Here is a 19,378-nt window from a genome sequence, read left to right on the forward strand (position 1 = left end):
TTTTTTTAATTTTCTTTTTCCAAAGTAAGTTATTTTTCTATTTAGTAGAGACTCTGTTTCTCCTCAGCAAATACTGATACAATATATGGTAATGATTTTAAAATTATTAAAATTGACAGGGATGTAATACTGTTATGAAATAATTGTAAGCCTTCTGTACAATTCTTCCAGTCATGTCATGCTTTCACTAGAAAATCTGCCTTTTACTGTCTGATTTTTTTATCCTGTAAAGTCCTAAGCTCTGGAGGTGGAAAAGGTAAACTTGGGAACTACAGGATACTAGAATATCTTAAGAAAAGAATATTAGTAGGTTTTAAGTATTGTGATACAAAACATTTCAGACTAAAAGCAAGTCACATTTTCTAGTCTCATAATTTGATATGGCTTTATTTTTTCCAAATATGTTGAGAAAAATCTGTGGTGTCTTTGTATATCCCTGTCATTTTCCTGAAATATGAGTTCCAAATTTCTGTGTTTTAATCAATTGAGTCATATTAATTAAGAACAGCAACAAAACATCACAATTGAAAAATATTTTAAATCCCAAGAGTGGAGAGTATTTTCCTGTGATGGTGTTCTATAAAGGAGCAGATTTGAGTTTCCTGACCAGGCTACTTTATATAACAGAATAAAATATCACTAAAGCTATGAAAGCTATCATGGATTAGGCTTTTTAATGGAACAAAATGGCAATGTCAAATGTCTTTTTTCTCTCTCAGATGTCAAGTCACTTTAAAGCAGAATAGGTCAGTTTCAGAAAATGCATTTTGGTAGTTTTTTACTGGATACTCTTGCATGTTGAAATTATATTCAAAATATGCAGCATCTTTTGTGCCAAGAAATAGGCTCCACAGTATGACCATCTGCAAAGCAGAAAATACTTCTGGGCAGGTTTAGGTTAGGGTTACTCAGCATGTGGTCCCTACTGCAGACAGCAGAGTCACTAATTTTACATGAGATCAGCCTAACTCTCACTGGTTTTTATCTGAGCCTAACTAATGAAACAGAATGTGACTTAGAAAGGTGTAATGTGTGTCTACAAGTAACTTTCTGATTGTAAAGGAAGCAAATGTAGTCACATCCAACTTTTCCAAACTGTAACATTTAGCCATGCAGATATACACAAAACTTCTGCTTTTGCCTTTCCCAGGCAAGTGTTTCCATGCACAAGTCAGGTGATGGCACTCTCAGTATAGCAGCAGTATCTGTTCCTGGGCTTGATTTGTGGCTCAGGTTTTTGTGCTGTTGAGGCATTTGCAAATTTGATTTGCTGAAAAAAACTCCCCTTACATCTGCCCTGTACTGCAAGCTGAAAAGAAACCTTTAGGCCATCTTTTGCACATCACAGGCTACCTGTTTAAACACACCACTTCCCCATCCCAGAGTGATCTGGGAACTGGTATAGATTCATTGAATTTTTTGGGTTAGAGGGAACCTTAAAGTTCATCTAATTCCAACCCAATTCCATGACTGTCACTGGACGGGATTTCTCAAGGCCATCCAAACTGACCTTGAACACTTCCACAGCTTCTCAGGGCAACTTGTGCCAGTGCATCACCACTGTCACAACATAGAATTTCTTTTTAAACCTACTCCCTTCCAGTTTGAAGCTGTCTCCCCTTGTCCTATCACTACATGTAAAAAGTTTGTAAAAAGTTTGTCTTCTTCTTGAAGGCTTCCTTCAGGTACTGGAAGATTGCATTTAGGTCACTCCAAAGCCTTCTCTTTTCCAGGCTGGATATCCCAATTAGGCTGGAGATCCATCTCTCTAACCATCTTGGTAGCCCTTGGAAAAAGTGCCTATCAGTGCAGTGGCAGATATTCGGCTGTTCTTTTTTTTTTTTCTTATTTTCTTCAGATACTTCTTTTAGACCCCATAACTCCCACACAGGAAGGCACACTGTGCCTTCTGTTGCCGGTATGCAAACAGTTGAGACCAGGACACTCTGACTTTATTTATGCAGAATTACTCTATGAATGTATTTTCTGAAGTTCCCAGCATTTTTACTAAAAGCATTGTTGACTTGAACTCTGCAGTTGCTTGAATACTTTTAGTATTCATAGAGTTTCAAAAGCTGAAGAGTTACAGTATTCCCACAGTGAACAGTGAATTCAGAAAAACTGAGATATTTTACTAAAAGGAAGGCAGATAATTGGAAGATATATAGAACTTTGTTGCTGAGTGAGAGGAAATATGGCCCAGCCTTTCCATTGCTCAATGCTTTCCCTGGTCTGCCGACTCAGAGTTGTAGTAGTTTTGGCTTTAGTCAGCATAGGTCCCCATTTAGGCCTCAGTTTTTAGCAGGCCTCAAAGGTTGTGACACAGATTAGAGGGGACAGGTATCATCTGACTTAAGCAGCCAAAGAGGTATTTCATATCATCTGACATCATCAGGAAGTGTCGGGGAGTATAACAAGCAAGGTGGGAGGAGTCTCGCTCTCTCTTCGGTCCGTGCTTCTGACCAGGACGGTTCCCGCTCCCTGACTGCTGATATCAGGCCCTGCTGCCGGTCGGCACGTCTGTTTAGCCGGGGACGTGAGCACATTCCTGTTAATTCCTCTTTCCCTCTTGCTGGGAGGTTTCCTCTGGGGAGGGGGTTTGGTTGGTTTGGAGTTTCACCTGTTAGCTGGGGCGACCTCGGTGAGCCTGTTGTTGTTTCCTGTCACTATGTGCTATTTCATATTCTGTGTTAAGCTCTCCTCTTCTCTGTATAAATATAAAACCCTCACTGTGTTTAAAGCCTCGTTTCTGCTGTTTTCCCTCACTCTCCTGCTCTGGGAGTGGACTTTTTGACTGGGTACCAGGCAGTTGGCATTTTGCCAGCTCAAACTATAACAAGAGTGTACAAGGAGTCACCAGGGCTGCCTTGCCAAATCTTTGCCTTGGATTTCAGCCTTTTCAGCATTTCCTTTCCTATGCCCAAGTAGCAGTTTTGGTCAACAAGGTCCGTGAGTCAGGTGAATCTATTGAGTAACACACTTCATGTTTGGTTACGAAGAGCTGGCAGACAGAAGAGAGAGTAGCAAACCCACTATAAATCCCAACCCTATACTAGAAAATTACAAGATCGTACATAGTTATTGTCAGATCCAGTAGCTTGAAAATCTCTTTTATTTCATATTGCCACTAGAGAAAGAACATGGTGGAGGAAAATAAGACAGGAAGTTTCATCCAAATTTACCCATAAAAGCAAAGTTCATATCGCTGAAATAACAAATCCTTTCTGTGAGGGGCAAAACCTGTGAGATATCTCAATGTGCCAGTTGGACCACTGGAGGAGACAAAGAGCAACTTGCAGCCAAAATGCCTGGGAAGCTAAGGCAGACTTGGTGAAGCAAGAAGCATGAGTCTGAAAACCAGAAGTGGGCTGGAGGTTGTCACTGGCCTGGACTGCCCAGCCCATTGCCTCCAAAGGATTTGTTTTGGTGGAGGAAAGAGACAGGAAACCCCAAGTTTTAGCTCAGGAGCCAAAGGGGATGACTGTGTAAAACATGATGTCTGATTGTTTTTCTTGAGTCAAAGAAAAGTATTTTTGGTGAATTCTTCTTCTTTTGAGATGTTTTCAGGACTAACCTATGTCTCAGTATCATGGTGATCACTGTGCATGATGCTTGCTGTGCTTTATTTCTAAGATGCATCAGGGCTGCCTTTTTAAACCAACCACTTTTTACTTGCTCTGTAAGAAAAGTTAATGACTACTTTAACTAAAACACCTACTTGGAGTCAAAGAAATATTGTGTAGATGTGGGAACTAACTACAAGGGCCGAACTGTGAAATGGAGTGCTGTTGTAGATATAATGGTCTGAGTGCATATGCAAGGCAGGTTTTGTTGTGAAAAGCAATTTTATTAGACAAACAGATGTAGTCAGGGGGAAAAAAACAAAATACAAGCTATGAACAAACAAGCTGTCTTCTAGACCTGTAGTAAGGACTGTGTGACTGAAAGCTTTTCTGACCGTCCCTTTCTATAAATCCCACGCTTCTTCAGAATGGCAGGACTATAAACCTGCTTCAAGACCTGCTTACCCGCACAACCATTTATGTCCCCAAAACAATAAATTCATATGATTCTTTAATGCAGTTCAAACTTTGGATTGGGCTGTAGGTAAAAGCACCTAAGGCATAAATACATAGCAATTCCTGATTGCAACCAGATACAATATGTGACATTTCATGAACCGTTATACATTGAATACTGATAAGTATATGAATTTCTCTCCTGACTCATTTGTTGATCCTGTGTCGTCACCTGATGCATAGTTGATATACACTGCATATGTTACAAAGTTAAAATATTTTATGTTTTAGTCTGACTGTTCTTTAGCTTGTGGTTCATTGTCTTCCATTCTGTTGTTTTCTGTTTGTTTGTTTGTTATATGAAATTTGTGTTATTTGCATGGCTTGGTCTCTAACTGTGGTGTCCTGTTAGTCTCAGTACACATTAAAAATAGTAAAACAAGGTTTGTAGTCATCTTTACTGATTCCTGTGAAATGGTTTTGGTTTGCAGTATCTGTGGGACAGGCCTATTATAGCTTTGTATGTAGTGGTCAGAGAAAGATCTCAAAGTGCAGAGAAGCAAATTCTAAACACTGACCAGATTGACTATTCAAAAATAAAGTTGTTAAATACTGAAACAAATTAGATTTGTTTGTAGCAGTATTATTTGCAGAACTTTTGTGATAAACAGTTAATCTTCTATGAAATGGAAGAGTATAGATTCAAATAAATTTCAAACATGTATTTCTTTCAGTCAACCCAAGTGCAATGGAAAGAATGAAGCAATATTATATAACTGAAGCAAAATGTTAATGGTATTAATTTTGCTTGCAATATAAAATGAAGGCCACTAAAAGATTCTTCAGATTGTATTGAACAGACATTAATTAAAATTTTGTCCATCACATGTATTGTGTACAACATGCATGTTACCAGGAGTGTTTTAGGGTTCTGATAATATCTGAAGCCTGGTGGTTTTGCTTTGAGGGCATAGTATAGTGGTGAGAAAAATTACACTTTCTAAATCTTACATTAGAAGAAAAAGAATTAAAAAACAAAGTGTTAAGCAATGTACAAAAATGAGATTTGGAAGAAGATGTTAAGACTAATATTCTAATTTACAGCGAGAAAAGCTCTTTTTAATAGTGCAAGAAAGCATTTTGTCTTTGAGAAGAAATCTGACCAGCTAACTATCCTCACTTGTGAAAAGAAATACAGTCTGGAGCTGTTCTTGCCAATGCATTTCAAGTGTAATGAAGAAACCCACACATTCATTTGCTATAAAGCTTTTTTTCTGTCTCTTTAGGGAAGCAATCGGTCGTGTTTGTGAAGCCATGCCTGGTGCCAAAGGAACCTTCAAGAAACGAAAGGTATTTTTCTTTTCTTGTAGAGCAGTTGACTATATTTTCTTAGTTCAGCACAGAAGAGATCAGGCACAGCAGGCAGTTGACTTTAAGCAGCTTTGAGAATTGAAGGTCATTCATCATTTAAAGTATTGGCTGATTTCACCCACTGTATGTTGTCACTTGCTCTTTTGATCAAGATCTGCTTTCTTAGACATCTGGAAGTATGAATACATCTTGAATGAAGATTGTACCTTTATTTTCCTTCTGTAGAAACTCCATTCTTTTATTTTCTTTCTTTAGTAGATCACATGTGGAAGAGTTAAACATAAGGGATGTCTTTTCATAAAATGCATAAGTAAATGATGGAAAAAGGTGCTGAAAGATAGTGCAGAAGCCAAAAACATACATAGTTTTGAAAGTGATTAAGTCTGTTCTTGGAGTATAGGTCTACTGGTGACATTTAATGAGTTTGGAAATAACTGATTTTTGGAAATGGAGAGAATATATAAGGTGATCCTTTGTTTCCTACGCTGTTTTCATGTTCCTGATTCTCAGTGGCCAGCACTAGTGAGTTGAATGTGTCCCTGACACTGTTACTGTCATCCTTTTATTTTTATTTGTGTGGTAGAAGTTAGAATCTTCAGACAGGGAGTGGAAGAAGTCTTGGCTGATGGCTCTTAACAATCTTGTGCTGCTTGTTCTTCCAGAGTCCTACTAGCAAAGTTGGGATGTATTTCTGACTCTAAGGGAAGAGGCATAGAAAGTCATTAATTATATCCTCTGTATGTGTTCTTGGGCACAGGAAGAGAATAGGGAGGTGAATGAAGAGGTGTGACCACTTCCCCACATACTTCACCATCTAGGCAGAATCTCAGTAGAAAGGGATGGGATGAAATTCGATTTGTTTGCAGTGGAGAATCTTCCCCTGGTAAAATCAGGCACATGGGACAACATATGACAGAGCGTAATTGGAAATTGTCCCAGAAAGGAAGGCTATGGTTTCCCCACCACTGAATTTATCAGAGTGGCATTTCTTGGTTCTCTGGCTTTTTGTTTTAAACTTTAAAGTAAAGATGAAAGTAAAGACAAAATTATCTTTTTCTTTGGAAAGCAAAATGATTGGAAAAGTTAGACTTCCAAGTACATAGTGAGACAACTAGCTATATTACAGGTTTTAGAAGCAATGTTGCTTACCAGGTATTGAAAAGTAATAGCAACAAAATTTAGCTAAATGTCAAAGACAGGTCTCTTTTGCTGGCCTGTACATGCATCATGCTTTTTTCACTAATGGCTTATCTATTTGGTCAAAGGGACATGTACTTCCTGAGGCCATGTTTTCATCCTTCAACCAGACTGTAAACAGGTGATCCTTAGGCATGACCTGGGAATAAGGAAGGACTAAGGAAAGAGGAGTTATACAAGAATATTTGTAAGAGATTGTGTTATTGAGAAGTTATTGAAGTACTAACTCTGTAACATGACAGCATTAAAGTAGTGCCGCACAAATGTTACATAGCAGTTGTACATAGGTATTGTCTTTTTTATCAGTTAAAAAGAGGGAAAAGATGTTGAAAGTATGTAAACGTTAAGGACTAGAGGAGCACAGGTGTGTCCATCCTGCTATGAACAAACTTCCCAAGCCTGAAGGCAGCTTAGGACAAAGCAAATACAACAGCAGAAGAACACTTCCGCAGTCCCAACTTTGCTTTTATATCTTAATGACAAGCATAAATATTCACTAGTGCAAGTACAGAAAGTAGAAGGACTTGGTCTGTTGCTGCTCAACAGCCTGATTTTATGCAGGCTGTAGTTACCTGCATTAGGCTGCTGTCATGAAGCTGTGTGCCTCCCCACCACTGTCAAAAGTGAGAAGTTAGTGAATTTTGCTCTCACAGCATAACTTGTATTGCTACAAAACCTCCTAAGAGCTAGTGAAATGCCTACAAAAGTTATCTCAATTATTACATCCCCTTTATTATATTCCAACACTTTTCACTTATTCTCTGAGTTAGGAGTAATCTTTAGCTGCATGTGGTAACCAGCATACAGGGGTTTTATTTAGCATATGTCTGGGCTTTTACCTACTGCTAAGATGACTACAAGCAAAATCATAGAATGGTTTGGGTTGGAAGAGGTCATTAAAGGTCATCTAGTTCATCTGTATCTCTGTATCTCATTTTGTGAGCGTCCCATCAGTGTGAATGGAGTCCCACTTCCCACATGGGAAGGGGATAGAGAAGTCAGTAGATGCATGGAATGGATTTCTTTTCAGGAGTGGAAGCTATTTTCACAGAATAAGAACCTTGTCATTTTAAGATGCTGACCGAAGGCATTCATCTTAGTTTGCTTCCTTGCTCCCTTAGAGAAGATGAGACTTTTCTATCTCACAACCCCCCTATTCTATTAGGCCAAGAGTAGAAGAATACATGCCTAGCTAGTATCATTAGTAGCAGTAATGGAAGCTAAGCAGCGTCAGGCCCAGTCAGTATTTGTATGGGAGATCTCCTGGGAATACCGGGGGCTGTAGATTCCAGTCCTGAGGACTTCCCTGTCACTGTCCAAGCTTGCTCGGCTGTAGCAGATGAACCTGAGGAGTTAAATGGTGGGGTCAGTTCTGCGCATGCTGTGCCTCACCTAAAAAAATCCACTGCACAGGCTCAAAGGGCACACTCACGTGGGTAGAGCCCTTCCCAAATCTTTGTTCACGAAGCCTAGCCATGATGATGAGTAGTATAAATGAGAAATAATTTCCAGAGGAAAACAGCTGCTGTAATTAATTGTTCTTTGAAAGTCATAAACCTTTTAGAAGCCTCTAAGATAACCACTAATCCTGCATACAATGAAGGTTGTCCCAAATAAACAGAGAATAAAAATCTGCTTTTTTTTGCCCACCTCCTCACAGCCACCAAGCAAAGTCCTTTCTAGCATCTTGGGAAAGAGCAACCTTCAGTTTGCAGGAATGAGCATAATGTTGAATATCTCCACCACCAGCTTAAATCTAATGAATCCTGATACGAAACAGGTGAGTGTAACTTCTGTATTAATTTGTGAGGCTTTTGATGAACAACCTGCTGTACAATTATTTGCTATCTATCAAATACTCAGTTCCTCAAAGTTATTATTCCTCAATAATGCCTATAAAATCAATGAAAACTAAATATAAACCATAGTAAGAGTCAGCTTATTTTGATTTTCAAGACAGCTTTGATGAATTATTTTCTTTTTGCCATATTTCAGGTAGATTGGTTTTGCTATTAAAAGATGTGTGACATGAAATGTCATTTTCTGGTCACAGGAGTTCTTGTTAGGTGCAACTTCAAACTTTCAGAGTGGTAAAAGCGATGTACTTTGAATAACCAACTAAAGGACTGAATGTGCATCCTAAATTTTGTTCTTTTCTTTCCATTTAGACTCTAAAAAGGCAAAATATTCTGAGGAGCTGCTAAAAATACAGTCTCAGGGATTGTGCAATGTAGTGAAAGGCCAGTCTTCCAGAGACAAAAGTCAGCCTTTTTCAAGTAGCTTCTTTCTTCATCACTGTGCTGAAGGTGCAGACAGGCTTTGGGAAATCACTACAGTGGCTTGTGAATGATGTATGAGATGAGAAAAATCCTTGCTCAGAGTATATAAAGAGAAAGCAGATGGACATATGTAGTGACTGGTGTCCTGTTTGCTGTGAGCCACATATCATATGAGGGCATCCAACTTTATGTTCAGATACAGCTAGAGAGGAAAAAATATTCCTGCTGTCCTTCAGAGCCTCGGGATTAAAGACTAAGAAAGCATACACACGCTGTCTATTAAAAACCTTCCTCTTTATTCTTATTGTGTTTTCATTCCTTTATCTTCATTCTTATCCTTATTTAGAAAGCATCCAAATCTTCTGCAGGGAGTACTGAGACACTGGGAGCAGCACGATGGCTGGTTGCAGTAGTTTGTGGCCTTACTATGGAATATACACAGCAGTGCTTTTCATAAAGACAGTTACTGCCAGTCAGAAACATAGGAACTTGATGTTAATTAGGTCTACTAAGAAAGTGCCCTAGGTGTTTTGCCTTTTCTATGAGCTGACAAAATTGTTCATCTTTCTCTCACATATTTCCTTTTGAGATAGATTTTTCTGTGTGCTGCAGGCCTGGGAAACCTCTGTTTTCTCAGAGATCCCTAGTCTGGCTGTGGTCTCCATTGTTTCTCATTTGTGCCTAGTATTTGATTTGCAAATAAGCAGGGCCCAGCAGCTTTACCCTTTGAGGCCCCACACAGGAAGATGTCTGTGAACTTCTGTAATAGCCTTTTTTCCCCAGGGAAACTGGAAAGTAAGAAAAGACAAGACAGTGTTGGTGGCTGTTAGAACAGAAGGAAAGCAATTGGATGTGCTGCATAACAGTTCTGTAAATATGTTATGCAGGGATAACTGTAAGATGGGTTTGTTTTCTTTATTTATTTAAAATGCAGATTTGAGTAGATTGAAAGGGTTCTAAATGGTGTGCCAACGTTAATGAATCATTTAATTTTAAGCAATGAAAGATATTGGTTGGTTGTTTGCCTTTGTTTCAGTATTTTGGTATTGACAGGAGTGAGGTGGGGAATAACCTTACCTCAAAATAAACAAAACTGTTTAGTTGTTAAATTGAGAGAGAAAAAAAAAGCAGTTTGACTAGAACTAATGGTTTTAAGCACTTTTCAGTTTTCTTAAAATTTGGGAAAAAAATGGAATAATATTTGCTTTATATGATGTTGAAGTAAAAGATTGGGTCATTTTCATAAATCAGGATAGTGACAATATTAAATGTGTTACAGATGTTCAATAGTTTATTTCTGTTTTAGGGTTCCTTCTTGTTTATGGGAAAAAGAAGGAAATCCTCACTGAGGAGTAATGGAACACTAATTCACCAGTGAACATTTAAAAATTAACCACATCTTTAGAGTCTGCTATGAGACAAGCAGGGCTATTGAAAATGAAGTGATGTTTACATGAAAGAAACACTGAAAATAGTTATCAACTATCTCTGACTTAATGAAGTAGAAAGATCCAGAGAAGGTCATGTCTGGCTTTTTAATTTCATAGAATCATAGAATCATAGAATGGATTGGGTTGGAAAAGACCTCCGAGATCGTCAAGTCCAACCCTTGGTCCAACTCCAGTCCACTTACCAGATCATGGCACTCAGTGCCACATCCAATCTCAGTTTAAAAACCTCCAAGGATGGTGAATCCACCACCTCTCTGGGTAGGCCATTCCAATGTCTGATTACTCTCTCTAGAAAGAATTATTTTCTGATATCCAACTTAAATTTCCCTTGGCAGAGCTTAAGCCCATGACCCCTTGTCCTATTGCTGAGTGCCTGGGAGAAGAGACCAACCCCCACCTGGCTAGAACTTCCCTTCATGTAGTTATAGACAGTGATGAGGTCACCTCTGAGCCTCCTCTTCTCCAGATTTAACAACCCCAGCTCCCTCAGTCTTTCTCCATAGGACTTATGCTCCAGTCCCTTCACCAGCCTTGTTGCTCTTCTCTGGACCCGCTCCAGGCCCTCAATATCTTTTCTCAACTAAGGGGCCCAGAACTGAACACAGTACTCAAGGTGTGGCCTCACCAACACAGAGTACAGGGGAAGGATCACTTCCCTGGTCCTGCTGGCCACGCTATTTTTGATACAGGACAGGATCCCATTGGCCTTCTTGGCCACCTGGGCACACTGTTGGCTCATGTTGAGCTTCCTGTCAATTAGCACCCCAAGGTCCCTTTCTGCCTGGCTTCTCTCCAGCCACTCTGTCCCCAGCCTGTAGAGCTGCAGGGGGGTGTTGTGGCCAAAGTGCAGGACCCGGCATTTGGCCTTGTTGAACTTCATCCCATTGGAATCAGCCCATCTCTCAAGTCTATCCAGATCCCTCTGCAGAGCCCTCCTGCCTTCCAGCAGATCAACACTCCCTCCCAACTTGGTGTCATCAGCAAATTTGCTGATGATGAACTCAATCCCCTCATCTAAATCATCAATAAAGATGTTAAACAGGACTAGACCAAAAACTGACCCCTGGGGAACACCACTGGTGACCAGCCGCCAGCTGGAGCAGCTCCACCAGCACTCTCTGGGCCTGGCCCTTCAGCCAACTCCTAATCCAGGAGAGGGTCCAAGCCATGAGCTACCTGCTTTTCCATGAGTATATTATGGGAGACAGTGTCAAAGCCTTGCTGAAGTCCAGATAGACACATCCACAGCCTTCCCCTCATCCACCAGGTGGGTCACCTGATCATAAAAAGAGATCAGGTTGGTCAGACAGGACCTGCCCCTCCTAAACCCATGCTGGCTGGGTCTAATCCCTTGTCCATTCTGAAAGTGCTACGTGATTGCACTCAGGATGATCTGCTCCATAACCCTGCCAGGCACGGAGGTCAGACTGACAGGCCTGTAATTGCCGGGGTCAGCCTTGCATCCCTTTTTGTGGATTGGGGTGACATTTGCCAACCTCCAATCATCTGGGACCTCCCCAGAGAGCCAAGACTGTTGGAAGATGATGGAGAGCAGTTTAGCAAGCTCTTCTGCCAGCTCCCACATCCGCCGGGATGGATCCTTTCTGGTCCCATAGACTTGTGAGGATCCAGCTGGCTCAGTAAGTCACTGTTTCCTCCTGGAATACAGGAGGGCTATTCAACTCCCTCTGTCTACCAGCTCCAGAGGCCAGTTGTCTTGAGGGCCACCTCTCTTACTGGTAAAAACTGAGACAAAGTAGGTGTTAAGTACCTCAGCCTTCTCCTCATCTTTGTTAAGATATTTCCCTCCAAGTCCAACAGAGAATGGACGTTTTCCTTACCCCTTCTTTTGTTATTAATGTTTTGTAGAAGGACTTTTTGTTGTCCCTAACACAATTAGCCAAGTGAACTTCAAATTGCACTTTTCTGTCCCTGATTTTTTTTTTTTTTCATGACCTAGCTCTATCTGTAAATTCTTCATAAGTAGTCAGCCCTTTTTTCCATAGTCTGTAAACTTTTTTTTTATCCCTGATTTCTTTCAGAATCTCCCTATTTAACCAAGCCAGCTGTCTTCCCCTCTGGCTGGCCTTTCAGCACACTGGTATAACCTGTTCCTGTGCACTCAAAATTTCCTGCTTGAAACATGTCCATCCCTCCTGGACCCCCTTGTTTTTAAGGGTTGTTTCCCAGGGTATGCTCTGAATTAGTCTTTTGAATAGGCCAAAATCTGCCCTGCAGAAGTCCGGTGTAGAGGTTTTAATGATGACTCTCCTCACATCTCTGAGTATTGTAAACTATTATTTCATGGTCACTGTGCCCCAGACAGTCTCCAATTACAACATCTCCCACCAGCCCCTCTCTGTTTGAAAACAGTAGGTCTAGCAGGGCCTTACCTCTGTGTCCTGCGTTGAGCTGGCAAACGCCAACTGTCCAGGACAGAGTGAAAGGGTTCCTCCTCCCCCCAACCAGCCAAGGGAAAAAGAAGAGGGAGAGAGGAAAAAGCAACTTCCAAAGCCAGGTTTATGCTGAAACTAACTACACGTATTTATACAGAGAAAAGAATATTAAGAGGAAACTAGAATATAACACACACTTACACAAGTTACATATATATAACAAGGAATAACTCCCCACTCCCCAATTAATACAAAGCCCATTACTCTAAATTCATAAGCACTCCAAAAGACACTCAGCAAGAAAGAGAAAGTATAACAACAAAATATCTCTACTTCCCTGAATGCAAACAAAATGCAAGCAGAGGCAACAGAAGCAGGGCCTAGCATAGTAGAGGAGCTGCTAGATGTCTTCCTCTTAGTGCAGCCACGATGGAACTAACCAAGCCACTCCCACACACCCTTTGAGATGATGTAGTATGGTATGGAATACAATATTATTGGCTGGAAGAAGTCAGCTGTTAGCTAGCTCAGTCCAGCTTAAATCAGCTGACAATCCTAGGCCTAGCTGAACTTTAAAATCTAAGTTTAGGTCCACCTGGCTAAACCCATAACACCCTGGTAGGCTCATTTACCAGTTGATGAAGGAAATTGTCCTCCATACACTCCAGGAACCTTGACTGCCTCTTCTCTGCAGTATGAAGCTCCCAGCAGATATCTGGCAGGTTAAAGTCACCCACAAGAACAAGGGCTGGAGATTTTGAGACATCCATCAGGAGCTTGTAGAATAATTCATCTCCTTCATCATTCTGGTTGGGCGGTCTGTAACAGACACCCACAAGGGTGTCAGCCTTGTTGGCCTTCCTCCTGATTCTGGTCCACAGGCACTCAACCTTGTCACTGCGGACCTCAACTTCAACAGAGTCAAGAGACTTTCTAACATATAAAGCCACCCCTCCACTTCTCCTACCCTGCCTGTCCTTTCTGAAGAGCTTGTAGCCCCCCCATAGCAGCACTCCAGTCATGTGAGTCATCCCACCATGTTTCGGTGATAGCAACTATGTCATAGTTTTCCTGCTGCACTATGGCTTCCAGCTCCTCTTGTTTGTTTCCCACACTGTGTGCATTGGTGTACATGCACTTCAGCTGGGCCATTGATTTTACTCTCAACTTGGGCTCTACACCCTTAGGCTTATCTCTAGAGAGCCCAGTTTCAGTCTCTTCCCCCTTCAAACTAGTTTAAAGCCCTCCTAACCAACCCTGCCAACTTATGGGCTGCAGTTCTTTTGCCCTTCCTAGATAGATGAAGCCCATCTATTTCCAAGGAAGATAGTTGCTAGTTCATTTCTTTAAGATGCAGGATGGAGAAAACAGCCCAGGGAATATACATTTATCCTATTTTTTTTCAAAAATGGTTTTCTAAAGTATGTGATTTCCTCTCCAAACTGAGGAACTAAGATCCTAGTTCTATTATTACATCATCTGAGGCACTAAATAGAGGCCTGTCCTTTCACAGATTAATTCCTTGTCACAGATCACAGAGATCACAGACTATTCAGAGTTGGAATGGACCCACAAGGATCATCATGGCTTCTTTGACTCAAATATCAAGTGAAAGTTTCTTTCAAATGACATTTTCTTTCTTGATTACTACGTGATTTCATTATTGAAAGATTTCATAAGTTAAATCTCAGAGTAGCAGAGCTGTTCTGCTTGTATTAGATGTTCAGGACAATTTGTCTCTTCCCAGAGAAATACCATATTAATTCAAATTGTACATAAGCAATTTAAATTTCAAATGCCCTGAAGTATGCCTGTGATTTTGTCCACAATGCTAAATTGCAGATAGATTCAAATTTTTGTTCACATATTGCAGACATATAGATGCCTGAAATTTAAAATGACACAGTGGGTCTTGGAAGCAATGTTAGCAACCTTAGCTGGTGTACAGATTGGCATGGTGTGCTGGTTTAAAGGTAAATGGGCAAGAGAAGTGAACCCAACACAAAAGAAATTATAAGTCAGAGTTACAATTTAATAAAAATATTACAATGAATGCAATGAAACAAAGAGAAACTGGTTTTGACCCACAAAACCCAGAAGTGTAACCCAGCACCTTAGGGCACAAACAGAATGGTGTTCATTAGCCCCTGTGCTGAGCCCCATGTGGTTTCCTTGAGTCCAAAGTAAAAGGAAGGGAAAAACCTGTGCATGCAGATAACAGTCGCAGTCTGGTCAAGCGTGGTGGTTGCAGTCCTGTCGAGCTTCTCGTCCTCCTCTGGATCCGGCAAGTGGTTCCAGAAGTCTCCAAACCCCAAGATTATATACTCTGAGGTTCAGGTGGGAACACCCACTACCTCCCCAAGGGTGGGGAGTTCCACAATGGGTGATCTGACTCTGTGAGTCATGGGATATTTTTGGAATCGTTGATGGCCCATAAGTGGACATGAGCCCTCAGCCTGGATGTGGAGGTGCTAACAACTCCCTGGAGGGGAGTTATCACAGCTGCTATCTCACAGGCCTCTTTATCACCCAGCTTACAGCCTAAGGGGTCAGGTGTGCCCTGGGCAGCTGTTGCAAATGTTCCATTGTTACCAGTTAATGAGAAATTATATAGCAGGTGGAGAATACACAGCTTTGGTCACACCCACACAATGATAAACTGGTCCTGGCTGCTGAACTAGGACACATGGTTTCATTGATTTCACCCGAGTGGCATCAGTGGAAAAATGTTTTGATGAATAAGATGTTTTGCTTCATTCATCATTATCTGTAATAAAACAGTGAGTTTTAGCAGGTTAAAATTTCTCCAAAGACACTGTCTGACAGATCTGTATTATTAAGTGGAGTTCTGAGCACATTTAGCAGTTTTAGTATTCTGATATGTTTTAAAGAACACCAGAATATATGCGTTCATCCTTAAATTTATTTATATGATTATGCTACTCTTTATACTCCTTGTAGGTTATTTTGATCATGGTTTTGGATTTCCATCTGTATACAAACAAAAAAAAAAGAAATCAAAAGTGTAAACCATAAGACAACTGTCTGACTTACACTTATTCTTTCTGATCCATACAGATAATAGCAAATCATCATATGCAATCTATTTCCTTTGCATCTGGAGGTGATCCGGTAAGCATTTCTTTAAAGCTTTCCCCTTTTGATATTGTTTTATGAGGACTAAGAAACAGAACTTACTGCACAGCCTACTGAAAGAAAAAAAATATAACCACAGTAGCTCCTGGTTTTTGTTTCAGAAATTAATCTTGATTATTGCCATCAAACTCTTTTTGAAGGGAATGACTGACAAGCATTCATAGATCCTCCTCTTTGACTGCAACAAAAAGTATCAAAGGACTGAGAGCATTTGTATAGTAACTGATAAGCAGGGCTTTGTTTCTCAGAGTAATGTAGTATAGTCATATGGGATTGTATGAATTTTTATCCTGACTGTTTTTATTTAGCACATTTTACAGCAATAGACTATGTTGCAGTTATATTTATAGTAATGAATGTGCTTTTTTTTCTTCTCATCTTTAAGTGTGCATTGAAAAGACTACTAAATACTCTCTTCAGGTATATTTGCTACATTCATGCAGCTTGAAGACAGGCTTTCAGGAAAAGCACAGATCTTTCTTGTTATGCAAAGCTTTCAGTTTTCAATTCAGCTTTCAATTTTACACATTTGGTTCCTTTTGATCAAAGAGTAGATTCCTTCTTGTTGTGCTTTTCCTTATTTTTATAAGCTGTCTATTGAAAGATATATTAATAAATATGCTTAAAAAGTATTTTTCCCTCAGGGAGCAATGAGAGAATTATGGTATAGTAACATTGTCCAACTTTTACTTTAGAGTTTTAAAAACTTTTAAAACTAGATTAATTGAAAGAGTGTCTTTTTCTCCATCATATGGTCATCCATCCTTTTTTAGTCATGTACTACAAGTAAGGCAATTTCTAGCCTACCTTGTGAGTTAATTCTCTCAGTTCAGCTCTGTTAAGGTAAAGATCCTTGGCATTTCTTCTATTTATTTAGCTATCCTCAGGAAATATAAAGACAATCTTCAGTCTTAGCATAGCTTTGCTGAGATCAGTAAAGTTATAGAAAGGAAAAGGACACCATATCATAATAATTTGGAGAACAAAATACGGATCAACAGCAGCTTTGTAATACAACAGATTGCAATGTATGCTGTAAATGAACAATTCCTGAAGTGGGCAGAGGAGTGATTAGCACACTTCCCTGCCTCCGTAAGAAGATTCTCGCTGCCCATCTGCCATCCCAAATGCTAAGTCCTGGAAACACCATTTTACACTGCCCACTGCTAGAGTGAGGAACAGCAGTCGAGATTGGATTTGGAGTAAACAAGCCCTTCCAAATGTTTTAGAGATATAAAAATCAAGCTACTGAATCAGTGAGCTAAAAGAGAAATAAAATCACTTGGTGCATGGGAGCCTACAAGATACAGTGAAACTGAAAACTGTTCTCCCTACTGCATGAATTCATTCTGGTGCTGGAGGGGAAGAGGGTAGGTATGAGTATCTAATACTACTCTACAAGGCTTATCTCAGTGGTCCAGTATGTAGCACAACTTTAAAATAAAAAGCTTGTTCATAAAGCAGGTGGTTCCCCTGGATGCATGTGGAAGAAAAGATGCAAGGACGTGGCTTAAGTCACAGCTCTATTTACTCATAAGAAGGCCATCTAGACATAACTTTTATCACCCCTTAATGATTTCCACTTGGTGGAGGGCTGCTGCCACCAAACTCATCTCCCAACCACAGCTGGGCTCCAGTCCATCAGCTCATCTCCTTATAAGAAATTTAAACTAGTTAGAAAAAGGCCATAGTGAGCTAAGAACTTAGACCTGCACCCATGTTTTTTTCATTAAGTACTTCCCTTATTTTGAATTTTGTAGTTTGGTTTATTAGGAGGTGAGACTTCTCTCACTTCTCTATCCCATCCACCTTTCTTCTCTGGTTATCTGTCTCATACTCACAACAGTAATTAGCTTTACCACTTTCCACCCACTGCCTTACTGTTAATTATCTTACATTATTTAAAATATAACCACTGGAGAAGTGTTCCACAGTCTTGGAGACCAGCTTGAATACCATTTTTTTTCAATATTCCTGATTGCAATGAGCTTAAAAATTTCCCCACCAAATCCTTTTACATACCATTTCACAAACAGTTTTAGTTCCCTTCCAAGGCTGTGTTCTGAATCTTCTTTAGCTTTCTTCAGCTCCTCCTTATGATACACTAAACAATTTTCATCTGTAGTAGTTTCAGATAGTTGTTTCCAGGCTACTAGACAAGACACTGTTTTTAGAGATATCTGCTGAAATACCAGAGTGGAGAATCTCATAAAGTCTAATAAGACAGGTCTCTCAGAGGTTGCTGAAGGCAGTGGTTTTCCTGTTTCAGCCATATCTCCAAATTTTAACACCACAATGCAATTTCTTTGAGGTGAAAATTATAGCTCATTCATACTTCTTTTCAGTCCTTAAATGTCAAGGGCCACTTTGCTGTATTATCCCATCCCTATATAGTCTCTGGAAGGGAATCTTCTAAATTAGCCACAGTGGAATGTGTCCACCTTAAGTCCTTAATGGTTTGTCATAGTCAACATGAATCTGAGCTTTAGAGGAAATAAAAAGCAGGTGCTTCCACACTGTCATGTCTACGCTGAGATAGATCTTTGATTTCCTTAGGCATAAACGTATCCATTAGCTATGCCTGAACTAGTAAATAAATTGTTCTGTGGCCCATTTCCTGGCTCTTCTGGCCCTGAAACTAAATAACACAGTGCAATTTGCATCCAGACATTCACTCTCTTTCCTCATAGTGATCTTTTGGGATCAATGCCCAGGATATATTGGTCCCTCAGAGAATTTCAGAGCATGGCATGAGAAAGCAGCACAGCAAGACAAGGGAGAGTAGCAACAATAAAACAGTATGGACAACTGTGAGACAACTCTCAGGCCTTTATCTTGGCTCTGTTTTGTTACTATGGACACAGTCCCTTTTCTCATCCCCTTACTTGTTGATGTGCATCCTTATTTTCACTTTAGTCATTGTTCAGACACTGTGTCACAAAATTACTGGACAAAATGCTAGGGCCATCCTTCTCTGCTTTTTTATATTCCAGCCTCATTGCTGCTGTACCTGAGTGCTTTCCAATAGTGCATTAAGTGATATGGCTACACATCTGTCACCAGAACAATGAATGTGCTTCATCCTTTCCCTTGCTCTCTCCTTAGGATGGAAATTATATAGACATGCAGCACAGTGATTTGGTTTGGGTGGGTGGTTGTGGTGTTTGCTTGTACTAGAGAAAGCTAAGCTGAAGAAGTCTATCTTTTAACTGAAGATTGATGTTTTTCATGGCATTAGATCTTGGCATAATGGTCAATGATCTGGGGTCAATCACTGGAAAACGCTTTGGGTAGATTTATACAGCCAGATATAGTGTATTCTATATATCCCTCAGGTTTAGCTATACCTAACTAGCCAAACATGTCCTGATTGCATCAAGGCTACAAGACATTCTCCCGATATGCCCGCAGGCCTGAATGTTTCCCAGAAACACTGGCATTTCTATTCTGTCTGCACAATGATACAAGTCTACATCACTTGTGCACAGGACCATAGGGGCTGCTGGAGA

The 19,378-nt window shown here is 40.2% G+C and overlaps 1 protein-coding gene across 5 annotated transcripts in view; it reads left to right on the forward strand.

The window, feature by feature from the left end:
* The window catches only part of SHC3 (SHC adaptor protein 3), a 66,167-nt gene that overhangs the window by 27,261 nt on the left and 19,528 nt on the right, over positions 1–19,378 (forward strand). For all 5 annotated transcript variants that reach the window (XM_071581177.1, XM_071581174.1, XM_071581175.1 and 2 more), the window contains 3 exons: positions 5,306–5,369; positions 8,248–8,367; positions 15,792–15,845. In XM_071581177.1, the coding sequence (XP_071437278.1) occupies positions 5,306–5,369; positions 8,248–8,367; positions 15,792–15,845 (238 nt within the window). The remainder of the gene's footprint in view (positions 1–5,305; positions 5,370–8,247; positions 8,368–15,791; positions 15,846–19,378) is intronic.

Source organism: Pithys albifrons, chromosome Z (genome assembly GCF_047495875.1).
Source record: "Pithys albifrons albifrons isolate INPA30051 chromosome Z, PitAlb_v1, whole genome shotgun sequence".
NCBI classification, from domain to species: Eukaryota; Metazoa; Chordata; class Aves; order Passeriformes; family Thamnophilidae; genus Pithys; species Pithys albifrons.